At 46.8% G+C, this 20,494-nt stretch overlaps 2 protein-coding genes and 1 non-coding gene across 5 annotated transcripts; 1 reads left to right on the plus strand and 2 right to left on the minus strand.

Moving 5' to 3' along the window:
- Positions 1–1,600: 1,600 nt before the first annotated feature.
- Positions 1,601–12,974, minus strand: khdc4 (KH domain containing 4, pre-mRNA splicing factor). 3 transcript variants are annotated; one of them, XR_001171726.2, is made up of 14 exons: positions 12,874–12,904; positions 10,715–10,967; positions 10,492–10,620; positions 10,329–10,408; positions 10,056–10,108; positions 8,922–9,076; positions 7,846–8,057; positions 7,001–7,061; positions 6,861–6,918; positions 6,516–6,784; positions 5,749–5,892; positions 4,401–4,485; positions 3,718–3,806; positions 1,601–3,149 (listed from the first exon to the last, which is right to left on the minus strand). XR_001171726.2 is itself a non-coding variant. In XM_012969847.2 (14 exons), the coding sequence occupies exons 1-14, from the start codon at positions 12,900–12,902 to the stop codon at positions 2,944–2,946; spliced, it is 1,851 nt and encodes a 616-aa protein (XP_012825301.2). In that variant the 5' UTR covers positions 12,903–12,904; the 3' UTR covers positions 1,603–2,943.
- Positions 8,742–8,871, minus strand: LOC116407415. Its single transcript, XR_004220321.1, has one exon.
- A 135-nt stretch (positions 12,975–13,109) lies between the features above and the next one.
- LOC101731903 lies at positions 13,110–19,128 on the plus strand. Its single transcript, XM_004917578.4, has 2 exons — positions 13,110–14,356; positions 16,626–19,128. The coding sequence occupies exons 1-2, from the start codon at positions 13,910–13,912 to the stop codon at positions 17,424–17,426; spliced, it is 1,248 nt and encodes a 415-aa protein (XP_004917635.1). The 5' UTR covers positions 13,110–13,909; the 3' UTR covers positions 17,427–19,128.
- The last annotated feature ends 1,366 nt before the right edge of the window (positions 19,129–20,494 follow it).

Here is a 20,494-nt window from a genome sequence, read left to right on the forward strand (position 1 = left end):
AGGGCAACAAGAGAGGGTGCACACTGGTTTATCCCACCTCTTTGGGAGACTGGGCAGGGTAAATGCATCTGGTCAGCTTGATACCCCTATGGAAGCAGTCACGATAGATACCTCAGTCCTCAGGTTGATAACCCCTAGCTTGAGAGTCCTACAGCCGACTGTTTAACAGGGTTCAGATACTGCCTGTATCCTGTGTCTTAAACCGTGGCCCTATGCTGAGGCAACAGTGTCTGTATGGAAGGTACTTCCAGCTACTTTCCTTGGTGGAGCCGAAACTGCTGTTTCTTCCCTCCCTCTCTATCTCACTTTCCTAGAAAGTGCTCCACAAGAGTAACTATCTGGTCCTCGTTCACAGGGTCCCTGTCCCCAACTTCTCTAGAGTATAAGATGGTGACTCTAGGGTAAATTATGGCTTTACTGGGCTCAGTGGACCTTCATCTGAGACACAGAGGCAGCCAAAGAGGAAGCCCCACCCCTTTGCTAAACACTATATGAGATTGCAAGGGGTGTGGTCAACCTAAATAACCAATAAGGCAAACTCTAAACGGACACATGGGTCTGTGCCCAGTAACAGCATAAACTAAGGAAGTTGTAGGGTTTAAAGCCATAGGGGCATATTAACCCTATGGGTCCCTACAATTCAAATGGGGGTCACTCAGAGCTGTCAACTTTAGAGAGACTTTAAAGCCAGAGACTGTGCTTTAAACTGGAGGCAGGTAGGAAACATGTCAGCCAATGATTAACAGCTACTTGATTGACTTGAAAACCACACAGACTGGCAGATACAGTCTCCCATCATTGGTCAGCTGCCTTAGAACCACATCTGCACCTTTGCTGGCCAGTCTATCTGCTAGCAAGGCTTGCACCCCTCAGTGACTGATGCCATTCAGTTCTATAGGTTTTCAATTATTTGCCTTCCTCTTCTGCCCCTTTGTACCTTTTAAAGGGGAACTAAAGCCTAACTAAGGAAGTAGGGCAGAAATATTGTACATTATATGTTTTGGGCCCCTGTACCTGCCCAAGGTACCCACAGCCCTTTAGCAGGGAAGATCTGTGCCCCCAAAGATGCCCCAGTAGCCCCCCCCCCCCCCATCTTCTTTTCTGCTCTGTGCTGCTGACAGTTACCTGAGCTTAGGGGCCGACGCACAATATACTTTACATATAGAATATAAGTGTCACAATATTGGGCTGATTAGTAATTAATTCATTACATGAAAACCAGTGCAACTAGCACTGTAGCATCAGCTTATATGACAGCTCAGCTTCTCAGCAGCTGCCCAGAGCCCACTGAGCACGTGCAGTGCCATGGACACTCCTGACAGAATCAAAGTACTGAATCATTGCTGCTATTGAAATGCTGAAACACAAGGCTGGTGCAAGAAATTCAGTATATAAAATATGGCATTTTTAGGGTTAAGTCCTCCTTTAAAATGGTGGTCACGGACCCCAGCAGCCAAATGCTACTGCTCTGTAAAGCTACAATGCTACTGGTACTTTAGCTTCCTATCCTATTCATCTTCCAGCCTTATATTTACACCACAGCCCGGTTGCTAGGGGAGACTAGACCCACAGGGCAAAACAGAACGAAAGCAACACAAAGTCCAAGCTGTATAATTATTCATTTATTTACAATAAAAGTAAAACTGAAATATTTACAGCAAAAAGAATACTCATTGGGAAGTAGGGAGCAGTGTTGGCCGACAGAAGCGACACAGATGCTGTGGGACCCCAGAATCTGGTATAGTTCAACTTGTTGGGGGGATAAACAGGTCAAATGGTTTGTGCCGGGGGGGGGGGGGGGGTTGCTTGATGCATAGAGAGCTGAATGCAGGCAGAGCTAGTGCAAGAGCTGAAGGCAGAGGAACACAAGGCGGAGCTAGTTTCCTAAATACAGAAGCCTTAAAGCTGGTATTGTCTCTATAGGGGGCCCTACTGCTCTAGGAAATTAAATGGAATACTGGGGATTTTCCCCTCACTGGAAGCCACATTAAACTGCTGCCATTTCATTTAAAGGGGAAGTATCATAAAAGACAGAAAATCTTAATACAACAAACGACTCTTCCCTATCCCCGCTACATTGCGCCAACTACCTGCGCTCAGGTAAGTTTTCTTTCACAGGCACAAAGCCGACCGACTGCTGCAAGGGGAGAGCGAAGAGTAACAATAAATACATTATGTGGAAGCGTTTTATTTGGAGCAGATGAAGATTTTTGCCTTCATGTCAGTTCCCCTTTAAACACTGCACCACCGGGTGGGAATACTGCTGGGTATATACACTGGGAGTGCCCCCATGGAGCTGGCACCTTAATAAAACATGGTAGCCTAAAACTTTCTTTTATCAGAAATAGAATGCTGGCAGCCTATACGTATCTAGCTGAGGATTTGTAGCCTTGCCCTGATAGAGAGGCCATAGTGGCAACAAACTGAGGACAGTATTTGCTCTCTGGCTTAGATTAAAAGGAAAATCTGCTGTTTGTGGTACTGTTTGTCCCTGACCAAATGTTAAACTGCAACTCCCAAGTAACCACTATGACACTGGGAGTTGCAGTTGACCATTGCTAGTCTCCTCCCCTAATCTCACAAGGGGGCGGTGCTTTGGTGGCACTCCTCCAATGAAGACAGACTCCTGAACTCCTACGTATAAATAAAAGTCTATAAATAAAAAATATTGATGGCCTGCCTACGTCGTGGTGGGAGGAGCCCAAACCATTCCCCAGAGTGGAGGATCTGCTTGGGAACCATCTCTGGCTCACTGGGGCTGTTGGATTGTGGGTAATTAAAAGGGGGCGAGGGATCCCACTTTCCATACAAACTCCTGTTACTTTACCAAGTCCCGTTGTTTAAAAAAAAAAAAAATCAGCAAAGTAAAAAGGGCCCTTGTGTAATGTACATGCTGGATTATTGCTACAGGCGGTTCCGGGAGGATGAGGTTCTGATAGAGTCCTACGGCGCCATCCAGAATGGCATCTGTGGCTTGGCGCGCTGCTGCTGCTGGCTAGCTGGGTACTGGTATCCTGCATTCCAGCCTTGGGATAAAGAACCAGAGCTCTTTAGCACACCATGATCTTCCTCCTCGTCGGACGAGTCCCCGGCGTAAGCGACCAAGCCGAAGGTTTTACCTGAGCTCTTCAGCTTTTTTACTGGATAATCTGGAAAAGAAAGAAAAGAAAAAAGGGGCGGGGCGGGGCAAATTGTGCATTGGGGAGGGGAGGAGGGGGGATATAAGAATACATTCCAGCAGGTTCCGTTATAGAAATGGAATAATAGGCAAATTCGTTAGTCGAACACCCATTGGAAGATTGCAACAGGAGTCAGGATCACCCCAGGTCACGGCGCAGAGGGTCACGCGCAACGCCGGGCGGGCCGGTCCAATCACGAGCATGGAAGAGAAGAGAGAATGGAGAAAAAAAAAAAAAAAAAAAAGAGAAAGACACAAAGAATACAAAAATATGCAGTTAGCGATGAACCAGAGACGGGAGCCTTTGTGTTTCCAGTTAATAGCTCCCCCCAAGCCCAAGGGTGTGATACCCAACACTCACAGGGGGGGGGCGGGGATGCCCGTGTGTAATTGGCACGTTAGAATTTGGCAGGGCAATCGGGAGGAGGGGGTGGGAAGTGTAAGGCCCTTAGATTCCAGAGGAAATCTGATTGGCAGGGACACATGAAGCTGTCTGTGCAACATCTGAGCTGCCTGTTCTGCACCAGGTTCCTACTCACCATCTGCAACCCCAACGGTCCCGGGTGATGACTTTTCCTCCGGCTCCTTCTGTGCAGAGACTGGCATACCGGGCGGAGGCATCAACTGCCTGCGGGCAAATAAAATTGTACAGCTGAACTACTACAGGCACCCAGGCTACTGCTGCCCAAGCCGACCAGCACTCGTAAGGCTTTGGCACCCCAAGATTAAAGGGAAACTATACCCCCAAACAATGTAAGTCTCTATAAAAATATCTCTCTCTCTCTCTATATATATATATATCTATATATATATCTATATATATTATATATAGTATGTGCTATTGGGTAATTCTAAATAGAAAACTGCCATTTTAAGTACTAAGGGCCACCCCCTGGGATCATAGGAGTCACAGTGCACACAAACAAGCCAAGGCACACATACATGCTAGGCCCCATCAGCCAATGAATGGGCAGAGTTCTGCCTTTTGCTCCCACACTACTTCCTGTTAGTTAGAGCTGCATCACTTCCTGTCAGCTGATCTCTGAGGGAGCACACAGCCCATCACAAAATGGCAGCTCAAGGGAAAGGATGTAAAAGGGCAATATTTACTGATATATATATATTCCAGTTTGGGGAGATTCTTTAATAGGTCACTTAACATACTGTAATCTGTCTGTTGGCAGGTATAGTTTTCCTTTAAACAACCCCCAACAGCACTTACCTGTCCCTCTCTCGCTCTTTGACGACCATGGTGTCCGATTTGATTGTCGCTCCATCCACCTTGCTTTGGGCCGGGAAGCCTGTACCTAAATTAGTCATATGAATGGGTCCATGCTATGAGCAGAAAAATACACAGTGGCATTAGCAATCCTACAGGCGCTCCGTATCCTGCTCCTCACTCTTAGCCCCTCCCCTTCCTCTGCCAAAGGAAACCTGCAACATAGCAGCTCCCAGGCCGCACAGCTCTCTGCCAGGGAAGGGGGGGGGGGGGGACTAGAACTGGTCTTACTGTAAGAAGTGGGGGTAAGGAGGAGGAGCCTATTATTCAGTACTACAAGGGAGCATGGCTACAGAGCAGCCTCATAGTGACAGTGCGGCATTTGGTGGCCCTCGATTCTGATCACTCACATGCCAGTCAATGCAAGAGACAGCCGTCAGGGTTACACATGCTACAGATGTGATAGGACGCTCAGATTTGGTTAAGAGAGACAAGATCATTAATTACATATATGCATTAAAAACAGCATGGCCCAGAATCCTTTGCTCTCACCTAGGCATCTGCATCAAAGTTTAGAAAATAAATTAACTCGTTACTGTGCCGACACAATGGGTGCTTTCGTTGCACATTTGTGTTACTGAAATCTAACCCCACCCCCACGCTGCTTAGGACCAATTGCAGCAGTGCCATACTAATACAGGTATAGGACCCATTATCCAGAATGCTTGGGACCAAGGGTATTCTGGATAAGGGGTCTTTCCATAATTTGGATCTCCATACCTTAAGTCTACTAAAAACTCAATAAACCCAATAGGACTGTTCTGCCCCCAATAAGGGGTAATTATATCTTAGTTGGGATCAAGTACAGGTACTGTTTTATTATTACAGAGAAAAGGGAATCATTTAACCATTAAATAAACCCAATAGGGCTGTTCTGCCCCCAATAAGGGGTAATTATATCTTAGTTGGGATCAAGTACAGGTACTGTTTTATTATTACAGAGAAAAGGGAAATAAGTTTTAAAATTCTGATTTGATTAAAATGGAGTCTATGGGAGACGGGCTTTCCGTAATTCAAAGCTTTCTGGATAAGGGATCCCATACCTGTACAGCATTAAACTACTATGGATTGGCCAAAGCCTTGGGCTTCCTGCAACAAACAAAGCGGTAAAGAAAAACAGCTCCACCTTCTTACTAATGGCACAGGCATAAGCAAGTAGCTTGCTTCTCTTCCACAGGCCAGCCTGCCGAGCCAGTAAGGAGCCAGTCTAGGGGTGCAGCGGATAACCTATATCTCACAGTGCTCCTAAGCCTGCAATAATGTGTATCAAAGCAAGTGTGTGGTATAGCACCTGGTAACCCAGCAGCCCGGAGTCCCTCTCCTCTGGAAGCTCTTCCGTGAAGCGTCGCTTCTGACCTTGGAGCGGAGCCTGTGTCACTACGGCAGCGGCATGTTTACCATGGGGTGCAGGCATATACGGAGCAGTCAGCTGAGCCTGGATAGGGCAGAGGAATCATATAAATAACGGATAAGTGAAAGATCGCAAAAGTGCTTAGCACCCTGAGCACTTGTACATTTTTTTTTTTAAAAAAGGTTTACTTATCCTTTAATCTTATTGGAAGCACAGAATGGTCTGCACGGATGCGATGCCAGCTTTTTATAGCTACCAGAGGTTTACTTATCCTTTAATCTTATAGGGAGCACAGAATGGTCTGCACTGATGTGACACCAGCCTTTTGTAGCTACCAGAGGTTTACTTATCCTTTAATCTTAAAGGGAGCACAGAATGGTCTGCACTGATGTGACACCAGCATTTTGTAGCTACCAGAGGTTTACTTATCCTTTAATCTTATAGGGAGCATAGAATCTGTACTGTACTGATGTGACGCCAGCATTTTGTAGGTACCCAAGGGTTTCTGTGGGCACAAACTTTTTTTTTTTTTTTTTTTTTTTTTTACACACTGCCTGGTTCAGATCTCCATCTATTAAATAGCAGCAAGATATTTTCTTGGAAAATTAGGAAGGGGAACCAAGAGGGCATTTGTGGATCTATAACTCCGATTGCTTAAGCTGTGGCCACACAACCCCAAAAGGCACCACAGAAAGAAAAAAACTTACTGGAACAGTGGAACCTGGCGGCTGCACCTGTGGGATTGGATAACGGGTTGGCACAGCTGGAACAGGAGGCACCGGAGCTGCCATGGTAGGTACAACTCCAGGCAGTGGGGGCACTGGGCTGCCAATGGGTGTAGAAACCACATAGGGAACCTGTACAGCCGGCTGGGGTGCAGGTTGTTGGACCACGGGAAAGCCAGTCTGGTAGCCATTAGGAGGGTAGTACTGCGGCTGCATGGGCACTGCACCGATCTGAGGCGGCTGTGCGTAACCTAAGGAAAACGGAAAGTTAAATAAAACAGCAGGAGGTGGATACGGCCGTATAAAGGGCTTTATAAAGCAACATACCAGTCAGAGGTGCGGTGGTGGCGATCTGGTTGACAAACCTATTGTATTCTGAATGGACCTGCAGCATAAGGAGAAACGCAGGGGTTAACAGCCACTTGGAGACTGGACAGTTGGGCAAAGGATTCCGCGGGAACACTTACTGTTTGCAAGAGATTCTCACAGAGCTTCTTGGCAGCCGCTAGTCCCTCTGGCTTTGGGTGGCTGTGCAGAGAACCAGAACATACGGTTAAAACAGAGGATTTACTGCAAATAAAGCCCAATTGGCAGAGGCATTAAAGGGGAACTCCATTTTTTTGCATCATTTGAAATCCTCTCAGGGGAGGAGGGACTAAAACACTGTTACAAATTGTAACAACTACAGAGAGCATGCGGGAACTACATAACCCACAATGCATTGCACTGTGATGTTCCTTTCCTTATTGCCATCACGTGTGCAGCAAGGAATTTATGGGATTGGGAGGATGCAGGCTGAGGACAGGTGACTACTGTTACATTTTATTTGAGCCTCAAAGTAGTTAGCCAGATTAGTAGGGGGCGGGGCTTAGGGCTGCATATTTTTCAACTGATGTATATTGCAAAGTTGTTTGAAATTACTAATACTTTTCAAAAAGCTTAAAGGTGGCCACACACGTGGCGATTTCCGATCGTACAATTGGCCACTAACCGTTCAGGGCTGAAACGGCAGATAAGGAGGTAGACACAATAGTATTTCTATCTCCTTCTTCTGATTCAGCCCTGAAGGCAGATTTTGATCTATGGCGCCCGATCGGCGAGCCGACTGATATCAGCAGCCTCCTGCGATATTGGTCGAATCACCGACTTGCCATACACGCACTGAATATCGTACGAAACGGGGTTTCGTAAGATACTATCGGTGCGTGTATGGCCAGCTTAAGATGTGTGTGGATGGAGTTCCCCTTTAATGGGGCAGGGCGCAGAGTTAGAGACAATATCAATCATGGAGACATTATGTTGGTTCTAGTACCTGATATAAATATACATTGGCTCGAAGGCCTCCCTCCCCGAGGCTGGCTCAATACAACCCGACCCTTTGCCTCGTAGGAAGACCTTGGCCCCCGTTTCCAGCTGAATGTGCTGGAGATACGAGCACCCTGGGCCTTCCACCTTCTCCTTCACATTGAAAGTGGCCACCGCGTGTTCCAGGCCCACGAACAGCTTATCTTGTACATAATGCATCTGGGGAAGAAAAAGTTGGATCAGGGTAAAAAAAAACCTGCCCCTCCCACGATACAAAAACAGCCTAACCCCCTTATGTAATAAAAGGTACTGAGTTTGCCCAGAAGCAGTAATGCATAGCAACCAATAAGATGCTTGCTCTTAAACAGGTGATCAGTAAATGCTATGGGTTAAGGTCCATACACGGGCCGATTGTAGCTGCCTATATCAGTCCCTTGGACCGATTCAGCAGCTTATGGGCCCATGTAGGGGCAGAAACGAGGGGCCTGTCGACCGATATCTGGCCTAAAATGGGCCAGATATCGATCAGGCAGGTTAAGAGATTCAGTCGGATCGGCAACCGCATCGGCTTGTTGATCGGTCCCCGAACCAACTGCCCCATTGCCGCCAATACAATTAGATTGGCCCCAGGGCCAAACGATCGAACTAGCCTAAACGCTCCACGATATCGTCCACCCATAGGTGGGGATATCGGGTGAAGATCCGCTAGCTTGGCGATCTCGCCAAGCGAGCGAATCTTAACGTGTATGGGGACCTTTACTGTTCCTGGGCAAACAGTGCCTAGTTAGTTATTATATTACCCCCTAAGGGAGCTGCTAAAACATACAGATGAGTTGCCCAACTAGCCAGCCTACACACACTAGCTATTTGCCAGATGCCAAGGTGGCACTGCCTACACAGAGCTGATGTTGGACAGTGCAGGGAGCAGCAGCTGAACCTTAGAGCCGAGCTGCTCTCTCTCCGCCCCGTTACTCTAGGAGGGTGGTATCAGCAGAGCCTCACTTCTCAGACTTTGCTTTCTTATCCCTCCGGCTCACAGCTACATACACCGCACAAAGGCTAGCAATCACACTAGTCACGTACCCCTGACTGGAACTGAGGTTTGGGAGGAGCAACGGGCGCCACGGGGGCCGGCTGGTGATACACGGTTACTGTGGCTCCGTTAAAGGTCGGGCTGGAGCCGGTGGCTGCTTTTACCACTCCGTTGGTGATGATTTCCTTGATTCTGTTCACGGCTCCTAATGGACAAAGCGACAGTCTGAATGACAAACTATAAGCATTGCTGGCTTTTTCTTCACCTGAGCTTGCTCATTTCTCCTACTCTAATCGTATGAAGGCCTCCCCAGGCCAGAGAGGTGTAAATAACTACAATGGTACAGAGGAACCCCTTTGAGTCTAACCCCCATATGTAATAAAAGGCACCAAGATTGCCCAGGAGCAGTAACCAATAAGATGCTTGCTTTTAAACAGGTGACCAGTAAATGCTACCTGCTGATTGGTTGCTATAGGTTACTGCTCCTGGTCAAGTGCCTTTTTTCCATAACCCCATACGGGTTGGTCGTCATACAGTAATCCCTAGAGTGGCTGCATGTCTGCTTTGCCCAGCAGCATAGAACAAATAGAATCTCAGTATTAACCCCATCGACAGAAGGGAGGTGCCTGGGAGCCACACCAAAGGGTCCACATAAGGGGGGGGGGGGGGGGGGGGGGGGGGAGAAAGAGATGCTGTAGCCAATGCCTTCCCCTTTCACCTCATATTAAAAGCCACCCCATCCCACAGTGGGGACCCAAGGGATCTCTAGCTTAGCTGCCACTAAATGAGTATGTTATAGAATTGCCTATTCTCAGCTACTTTTCAATTGGTCTTCATAATTCTTATAGTTTTTGATCTATTAGCCATATTCTTCTAACTCTTTGCAGCTTTCAAACAGGGGTCACTGACCCCGGCAGCCAAAAAACTATTACTCTGTGAGGCTTCAATTTTACTGTTATTGTTACTTTTTATAACTTGTCTATTTAGGCCCTTTCCTATTCATTTACCCTCATCTCATTCAAACTGCTCCCTGGTCACTAGGGTCATTTGGACCCTAGCAACCAGATAGCAGCTGAAACTTGAAACTGCAGAACTGCTGAACAAAAACACACATAAAAATGAAGACCAGTTGCAAATTGCCTCAGAATATTACTCTCTACAATACTCATATCTACGTTACTTACGATCAACAAGTTCCCGTGTCTGGCCCTGGACATGCAGATAGAGAGGCCGATCTCTGCAAACAGATACATAGGGGTCAGAATATGGCCGCGCAGCCCCCGCAGCTGCCATTACGCGCAGCCCCCGCAGCTGCCATTACGCGCAGCCCCCGCAGCTGCCATTACGCGCAGCCCCCGCAGCTGCCATTACGCGCAGCCCCCGCAGCTGCCATTACGCGCAGCCCCCGCAGCTGCCATCAATAGTAGCAGTAGTGTATATATAGGCACCATACATACCCAGGCCCTATTTTGGCTTTCTCTTCTGCAGTCATGTAGCGCCCCCGTGTCGATACCGCCGCGCCGCTCATGCGACTTATCTGCAAGGCATAAGCAGGGACAGAATGAGCAGTCTCAGACGGCGGTTGAATGGGCACAACATTTAGGCTTATCGGGTACCCACCTCATCCTGCGTCTGCCCCCTTGTAAGAAGATTCCGGCACGTCAGGGGTACGTCGTTGATCTCCACTTCTGCCACTACCAGGTCATCTTTGCTTTTGGCTGCAGAGGGCGCTTTGCCGGGTACTTGAACCTGAGGAGAGAGCAGACAGCGCCATGTAGAGTCACATTGGGGGCAGGGAACCTACCTGCTTGGTTACAGCGGCAAACTGCCCAATGACACTTACCTTTTCGGGGGCATTCTGCGTTGGCTTTATCTTCCCCTTGGCCATAAGCATGGCATTTATTTTAGCTGCCACGGCTGCTGCGGCATCCAGGGCCCCAGATGGAGCGCTGACGGACTCACATGTGGCAGTTACAGGTGGCATTTCGGGTGGGCTGAGGAAGGCGCCAGCAGTAAAGGGGACAATGGCGGGCAGGACGCCGGGGAGGAGGAGTGTGGTGCTGGGGGGGCCTGGCTGGTCCCATTTGCTTCTTCGTCTACAAACAAATAACAGTCATAAGTTGAATACATCACTGCTCATTTGTAGTAGTTAGTGGCCCTATAATGAACCTTGGTCATAAGGGACCCTTGCCCTAGAGGCTGCTGGGAATTGTAGTACAACAATGCCTGTTGGTAAGCCTGCACTATAGGAAGCTGGAGGGCTGAATAACACAAATCCCTGCCCTAGAGGCTGCTGGGAATTGTAGTACAACAATGCGTGTTGGTAAGCCTGCACTATAGGCGGCTGGAGAGCTGAATAACACAAACCCTTGCCCTAGAGGCTGCTGGGAATTGTAGTACAACAATGCTTGTTGGTAAGCCTGCCTATAGGCGGCTGGAGAGCTGACTAACACAAACCCCTGCCCCAGAGGCTGCTGGGAATTGTAGTACAACAATGCTTGTTGGTAAGCCTGCACTATAGGCGGCTGGAGGGCTGAATAACACAAACCCCTGCCCTAGAGGCTGCTGGGAATTGTAGAACAACAATGCTTGTTGGTAAGCCTGCACTATAGGCGGCTGGAGGGCTGAATAACACAAACCCCTGCCCTAGAGGCTGCTGGGAATTGTAGTACAACAATGCTTGTTGGTAAGCCTGCACTATAGGCGGCTGGAGGGCTGAATAACACAAACCCTTGCCCTAGAGGCTGCTGGGAATTGTAGTACAACAATGCTTGTTGGTAAGCCTGCACTATAGGAAGCTGGAGGGCTGAATAACACAAACCCCTGCCCTAGAGGCTGCTGGAAATTGTAGTACAACAATGCGTGTTGGTAAGCCTGCACTATAGGCGGCTGGAGAGCTGAATAACACAAACCCTTGCCCTAGAGGCTGCTGGGAATTGTAGTACAACAATGCTTGTCGGTAAGCCTGCACTATAGGAGACTGGCGAGCTGAATAACACAAACCCTTGCCCAAGAGGCTTCTGGGAATTGTAGTACAACAATGCTTGTTGGTAAGCCTGCCTATAGGCGGCTGGAGAGCTGACTAACACAAACCCCTGCCCCAGAGGCTGCTGGGAATTGTAGTTCAACAATGCGTGTTGGTAAGCCTGCACTATAGGAGGCTGGAGGGCTGAATAACACAAACCCTTGCCCTAGAGGCTGCTGGGAATTGTAGTACAACAATGCGTGTTGGTAAGCATGCACTATAGGAGGCTGGAGAGCTGAATAACACTAACCCTTGCCCTAGAGGCTGCTGGGAATTGTAGTACAACAATGCGTGTTGGTAAGCCTGCACTATAGGCGGCTGGAGAGCTGAATAACACAAACCCCTGCCCTAGAGGCTGCTGGGAATTGTAGTACAACAATGCGTGTTGGTAAGCCTGCACTATAGGATACTGGAGAGCTGAATAACACAAACCCCTGCCCTAGAGGCTGCTGGGAATTGTAGTACAACAATGCTTGTTGGTAAGCCTGCACTATAGGCGGCTGGAGAGCTGAATAACACAAACCCCTGCCCTAGAGGCTGCTGGGAATTGTAGTTTAACAATGCTTGTTGGTAAGCCTGCCTATAGGCGGCTGGAGAGCTGAATAACACAAACCCTTGCCCTAGAGGCTGCTGGGAGTTGTAGTTCATGAGACAGGGCTCTACATATGGGACAGGGCCTGGGCAGGCTGGATAGTGCAACACTTTGGCTGGAATGCCCCACAGCATGCTGGGAAGTGTGCTTAACCAGAGGCGCCACGGTGGAACTCCCTTGCCGTAAAGCAAACGGAGACAGAAGCGCTAATTCACCCACACAGGTCCAAGCTGATACTTTCCCCACACATTTCCCTTCCAGGCACCCCCATTCCATAGGCACCCCCATCCCCAGTGCGCTTCCCACAGCACTAGCCCCGCCGGGTACCTCTCCGCGGCCACAATAAACCCCGCCCCATCCCACAGCCCCGGCAGCCCTCTCCTACCCCCATACAACCATCGTTCTACCCCTCATCATACCCGCTTCCCGCTGACATGGCGACCACTTAGCCAACTGCCCGCTTCTGCGTCCCTCCCACCGCGTCGTCACGCACGCACAACGCCAAGCCCCGCCCACTCGCCCTACGCCTCGTACTAAAACCACGCCCCTCGGCGAGACCCGCTGAAACATCGCGATACCTTTGCTATAGGCCGTGGGCTTGTCATGTGACCGATAGGAGGCTGTCTCCCATGATGCATTGGGGCTAGAAAGTAACGTGATGGTTGTTTGTAAGCAGAGCTGAGCTGGATTTCTGGGCTGGGGCTGCCTTGAATCGTATCTGAGGGCCTGCTGGGAAATTGTGGCCCTTAGGGGCCACATATATGGTCCATTAACCACTGTGGTGTATTATTATGAAGTGCTGCTGGATTGAGAGGCATTTGGGATACAGTTAGACATTGGGGCCAATGGGATAGCCTTAAGCTTTTGAGGCTTACCTGGGATGCAATACTGAATTATAGGGTTTTTGGGGGGGCCCATATGGACTTCTACTATTAGGGTCCCAGGTATGAGGTCAGAGTAGGTCTGAGCTGTAGCTGTGAGGGCCAATGGGATAGCCTTAAGCTTTATGAGGCTTGCCTGGGATGCAATACTGAATTATAGGGTTTTTGGGGGGGCCCATATGGACTTCTACTATTAGGGTCCCAGGTATGAGGTCAGAGTAGGTCTGAGCTGTAGCTGTGAGGGCCAATGGGATAGCCTTAAGCTTTATGAGGCTTACCTGGGATGCAATAGTGAATTATAGGGATTTTGGGGGGCCCATATGGACTTCTACTATTAGGGTCCCAGGTATGAGGTCAAGGTAAGCCTGAGCTGTAGCTGTGAGGGCCAATGGGATAGCCTTAAGCTTTATGAGGCTTACCTGGGATGCAATACTGAATTACAGGGTTTTTGGGGGGGCCCATATGGACTTGTACTATTAGGGTCCCAGGTATGAGGTCAAAGTAGGCCTGAGCTGTAGCTGTGAGGGCCCCTTGGTCACAATGAGCCCGTCTAAACGGCAGAAAGCCCGGGCGGCTGTGGCCCTCCTCATAGTCAACTACGTCCAAAAGAAGAGAAGGATCAAGAGGAAGCGAGCGTGTTGGACCCAGGAGTGGCTGAAGGTCCGGGACGTGCTGCCCGAGGAGTCGCCGGCCGCGGAGATCCCGGAGAACTACCCCGACGACTTCAGGAACTACCTGCAGATGTCCGACGCCAGCTTCGATTGGCTGCTGCGTGCCGTCACCCCCCTCATCCAGAAGAAGGACACCTGCATGAGAAAGTCCATCTCGGCACACCAACGGCTGGTAGCCACGCTGCGCTTCCTGGCCACCGGCAGGTCTCTGGAGGATCTCAAATTCTCCACCGCCATCTCTGCCCAGGCGCTGGGGGTCCTCATCCCCGAGACCTGCTGCGCCATCATGCAGGTGCTGAGAGAGGAATACCTGCAGGTAACTGGCTTTAGTCTCATTTGTTTCAATACAATATACAGTTGGGTCATTTCCCTATGAGACCAAACTGTAAATGATATCCTTATAAACGGTGCTTAGTGATGTCATCAGTTATAATCGGAGCTTAGTGATGTAATATCTATCACATGACTCCCTGACACTTGTATATTATAATAATTAAAGTACCCCCTGTTGTAAAATATAGGGATATTATAAGGCACAGAGGGGTTCCATGGCCATATAAAGGTTATTTGTGGCTCCTGTATATTATATAGTGAATAAAGTACCCCCTATTGTAACATATAGGGATATTATAAGGCACAGAGGGGTTCCATGGCCATATAAAGGTTATTTGTGGCTCTTGTATATTATATAGTGAATAAAGTGCCCCCTATTGTAACATATAGGGATATTATAAGTCACAGAGGGGTTCCATGGCCATATAAAGGTTATTTGTGGCTCTTGTATATTATATAGTGAATAATGTACCCCCTATTGTAACATATAGGGATATTATAAGGCACAGAGGGGTTCCATGGCCATATAAAGGTTATTTGTGGCTCTTGTATATTATATAGTGAATAAAGTACCCCCTATTGTAACATATAGGGATATTATAAGTCACAGAGGGGTTCCTTATAATATATAGTGAATAAAGTACCCCCTATTGTAACATATAGGGATATTATAAGGCACAGAGGGGTTCCATGGCCATATAAAGGTTATTTGTGGCTCTTGTATATTATATAGTGAATAAAGTACCCCCTATTGTAACATATAGGGATATTATAAGTCACAGAGGGGTTCTATGGCCATATAAAAGTTATTTGTGGCTCTTGTATATTATATAGTGAATAAAGTACCCCCTGTTGTAACATATAGGGATATTATAAGTCACAGAGGGGTTCCTTATAATATATAGTGAATAAAGTATCCCCTATTGTAACATATAGGGATATTATAAGTCACAGAGGGGTTCCATGGCCATATAAAGGGTATTTGTGGCTCTTGTATAATATATAGTGAATAAAGTACCCCCTATTGTAACATATAGGGATATTATAAGGCACAGAGGGGTTCCTTATAATATATAGTGAATAAAGTGCCCCCTATTGTAACATGTAGGGATATTATAAGTCACAGAGGGGTTCCATGGCCATATAAAGGTTATTTGTGGCTCCTGTATATTATATAGTGAATAAAGTACCCCCTATTGTAAAATATAGGGATATTATAAGGCACAGAGGGGTTCCATGGCCATATAAAGGTTATTTGTGGCTCCTGTATATTATATAGTGAATAAAGTACCCCCTATTGTAACATATAGGGATATTATAAGGCACAGAGGGGTTCCATGGCCATATAAAGGTTATTTGTGGCTCTTGTATATTATATAGTGAATAAAGTACCCCCTGTTGTAAAATATGGTGATATGAGAGGTCGTAACCTGTAGAAAAGCACTCGGCCTTCGGGTACTTTATTCATTATATTGTTACCAACTGTGACCAGCCTGGGGGACAGAGCAATTTTAGTCACTTGGGGGCCCAAGGTGAGAAGTTGGATGGATGATGGCCAGCTAATTGGGGAGAATGGGGGCTTCTGTATTGAGAAATGGTACAACACCCCCCCGGCACCGATACATATTAAATTAAGCTTTTTGAGGTGGAACTTAATTGGCCTTTAAACAATTGACTACTACTGAGGTGCTCAACTTTTCATGTGTAGTTGGCCGATTATCACTTATACCCCATGTTTGAAGGCCAGGTTGTATAAAAGGGTAAGTAAAGGTTAATTTACTGGGAGTGCCAATTGGTTAGGAACCCCCTAATGAGCCAAAACGCTCACCTTCTGACACAGGCCCATGATCCTCTTCAAGGACTGCTTGGGAGATGAATGCTGGTCTCCTGCTGGTGTTTCCTTATGAAAGGGGTGCACTGGGCTCGAGGGAGAAGGTTAGAATTTTTTGCTCATTGCTGGGGTACCTAACAACTTGCCACTCCCAGTTATTTCAACTTTTACTGATAATGCTTAGAAATCCATGAAACAGACTGCGGGCCATGAAAATACCGTGAAGGGTCTACAGCCCTCAAGTGGAACAGCCCCAGTCATGTTTATCTTTTACGCCACTTTCGACTATTTTTGTTGCAATTAATAAAATACATTTTTCAAATGATTAAAATAACCCATATCACCAGTCCTACCGATTTATAATTCATAATAGTCCCCAGTTTAACCCGGGCTTAATGCTCTCCCTACATTTCCTTGGCAGCTTCCAAAAACACCCGAAGAGTGGAAACAAGTTTCCCAAGAATTTGAGGATTACTGGAACTTCCCAAACTGCGGAGGAGCAATAGGGGGGAAACACGTGCACATCAACCCTCCTGCTCACAGTGGTTCCTTCTACCTTAACTACAAAGGATTCTTCAGCGTTGTCCTCCTGGCGATAGTCAATGCCAAATACGAGTTCATGATGATCGACGTTGGCAAAAACGGGAGGCTCTCGGACAGCGGTGTCATTGAGCAAACCCGCTTTTACCGCGCCCTAAAGGAAAGCAAGTTAAACCTGCCGCCAGTAACAGAGACAACGAAGGGGCTTAATTTTCACTTTGTGGCGGATGAGGCCTTTACATTACACGAGCACTTGCTGAAACCTTTTCCTCCACCGGTTTTAAGCAAAGACAGGACCGTTTTCAACTACAGGCTTTCAAGAGCAAGACACGTGGTTGAAAACGCCTTTGGTATTCTGGCCAGCCGCTTTCGTATCTTCCATATGCCCATCAATCTCTCGCCGGAGAAGATTGGCATTGTAGTAACGGCGTGTTGTGTGCTGCACAATTTCCTCCGGCGCAACGACACCGAGGGCTATGCACCCCTTAATATGCTGGACCGTGAGAACATAGATAACGGAACTTTTATACCTGGTGAGTGGAGGTCTGAACGCCCGAGGCTCGTCCCACTGCAAAGCGTTGAGCCAGAAACCATTGAATCAGCTGCCGAGCGGAATAGGGACAAGTACATGGAGTATTTTAATGGCCCCGGGGCTGTGGAGTGGCAAGATTTTATATTGTGAAACAATGCTTGGCCGTCGGTGCCGGGCCACAGAGCTGTTGAACCGAGGTTGAAATGTTCGACTGTTTGTCCTAGTGAATCCTGCTTAGCTTCTAGCTCATCTTTTGATACCAAAATCTTGACCAGATTTTGTGCCTTCTTGATAACATACTCCCTGTGTGTCCAACTATTTATATCACATCAGTGGCTAATGTGTAGTCTCTGATGCCAACTTATCACTTAGGGGTTCATTTATTGAAGGCCGAGGTCGGAGATTTGTATTTAATAATTTAATAAATGCATGATCTGTCAACGGAAGCTTTATCTCTATGGTTCAGATCGACCCGGATACCATTGAAATCAATCAGTTTTTCCATCATGTCACCTGACTTCTCTGAATGCTGGGATTGGAGAAAACGCCTGCGAATCTTCAGGGACACTTTCTTGAGATGTCCTTGATATAAAGTCATTTGAAATCTTCATTGAGAATTTGTGGTCCATCGATTGACGCCATGCAGGATTATTAAACACAACCGCACAATGTTTGATAAACGGGCCCCTTAATATTCCTTTCCATTTCTGACTTCTCTGCATGTTGCCAGTAGGGGTGCACCGAATCCAATATCCTGTTTGGGATTCAGCCTTTTTCAGCAAGATTTGGTCGAATCCAAGCGTCTCTCTGATCCCAATCCAAATCTTTAAAATCCCTTGACTTTTGGTTACATGATAGGGATGCACCAAATCCACTATTTTTTGGATTTGGCCGAATCCTTTGTAAAAGATTTGATCAAATAGAATTTAATGGTATCAGGGTAGACCTGAGCCATAGAGATGAAGTTTCTGATTGACCGACCATTCATAAATCAAGTAGGGGTCCACCGAATCCAAGAACCCGTTCGGGATTCAGCCTTTTTAAACAAGATTTGAATATGGCCGAATCCAAGCATCTGTCTGATCCTAATCTGAATCTTTAAAATCGTGTGACTTTTGGTTACGTTATAGGGATGCTCCGAATCCACTATTTTTGGATTTGGCCAAACCCTGAATCCTTCATAAAAGATTCAGCCGAATACCGAACCAAATTTAATGGTGTCAGGGTAGATCTGAGCCGTAGAGATGAAGCTTCCGATTGACCGACCATTCATAAATCAAGGGAAAAATGCATTAGGCTTATTAAATGCAAATCTCCGACCTCTGCCTTCGATACGGAAGGGTTAAAGAGTGCACTTGGCGAAAAATATTCAACTGCCGTGTTTGTTTCATAAAGTCACGTGGTTTTAAGGATTCAGATTCGCTGAACAAGGCTGAATCCCAAACTGAATCCTGGATTCGGTGCATCCCTATTACATGAACTCGGTCGTAAAAATTTTTTTAACCACACGCTCTATTTAACCCTTCTGTAGCCTAATGTCTATATTCAAATAAGGATTTGGATTCGGTTCAATATTCGCCAACCCACAGAATTTCTTACACTTAATAATGGCCCAGTTTGGGGACATTTCTGTATCTGGCACCGGCACCAAAGTTCTACTAAACCTTAAGTTATTCTTTTATTTTTTTTTTGGAATTTACTTTTTAGGCTGCTTTGATGATGTATAGAGAGGGGCTTATATACTGCATTTACATCAGCCGCCTATTCACTAATGAAGAGGAACGCCCTAGATCGCTTAGAGAATTCCATACAAAGCTGATGTGGCAATAAAGAGCCAAGATTTAGATCCAAACTTGCACAGTATTCTCATTCCTGTTGGCAGTACCAGGCTTGGATAGCCAATAGGGTCCTAGCCAACTTCATATAGATTTAAAATTGCTGAGCTTTGGCATTGATGAAATGCCTTCTGTGTTGTGTTTTTTTTAATCAAGATGGGAAATACGAACAGTAACACCAAAAAGAAATAAAAATATAATGTACTGGTGCCCTGCACTGGGAAAAGTTTCATGTTTGCTACAGAAGACTTCTATAGTTTGTGTAAGTAAGCTGCTGTGTAGCCATTCAAGCTGCAAAAGGAGAAAAGGCACAGATTACATAGCAGATAACCGTTAAACTCTGTAGAATACAATGGCGTTTTACCTGTTATCTGCTATGTAACCTATGCCTTTTCCAGCTTGTATGGATACACAGCAGCTTTGTTTATATAAACTATAGTAGTGATGTGAAGCAAACACATAACTTTTACCAGCACAGGGCAATAGAACATAATATATTAATTACTTTTATTCTCTTTTTATTTTCTGGTGTTACTGTTACTTTAAAACGGAGATACCATAAACTGAGGAGAGGGAGTCGAAGGGACTCCACCGCCCTGTTGGGAACACAAATACAAAGATGTTTGGAAAATAAAGGTGGATGTTTGTTTTGCTGTAAACATTTGCTTTGTTTCCACAATAACAACAACAATTCCCGTGTAGGTAAGTGATTCCCCCCAGTACTGACCCATAGATAAATTCCCTGTATTCCCTATTAAGGGGCTGCTCGTTCTCTTGTGGTCAGAGGGGGGTGGGTTTTGGTCGAACTGGTCAAGCCAAAGTGTGGAATCCCCCCGTGGATGTGGAGAAGAGATCCATCGAAGAGCAAGATGTAGAGGGAATCAGAACTTTGTAACATTTTGGGGAAACTGGATTCATTTACCCAGTGGTAGGTTCCCTTGTAACCATGGGTAACATTAGAAAGGCCGGGCCAATCCTGCATGTAGCTTCTCAACCAGATCACCGACATCAATGCGGTCAACTGCCAATCTTCACCATGTTTGCATATTTGCCAGGTGATGGGCCACATTGGGCCGATTTGATTTCCTCAACTCTGGGCCAATGATCTCATTGCACCAGAGGCAAATGCCCCTCATTGGAAGAGGACTACATCAATGGGCAGATATGGTCCTTTTCTGGTAGAATTTTCTAGCCAGCCCCATGAAGTCTCCGCCAGATGTCAATCGCCAGTTAGTTTTGGCTCCGTACACTGGCCAATGAGCTTCTTCCTTGGTCAGCAGGCAGTACTTAGTAGCTATATGGGTATATTCCAAACTTGCATCTGGCCACTGGGTGTCGCTGTTGACCTACATGAAGTCACCATAACCGACAAGCGCAAACTCT

The sequence above is a fragment of the Xenopus tropicalis genome, chromosome 8 (assembly GCF_000004195.4).
Source record: "Xenopus tropicalis strain Nigerian chromosome 8, UCB_Xtro_10.0, whole genome shotgun sequence".
NCBI classification, from domain to species: domain Eukaryota; kingdom Metazoa; phylum Chordata; class Amphibia; order Anura; family Pipidae; genus Xenopus; species Xenopus tropicalis.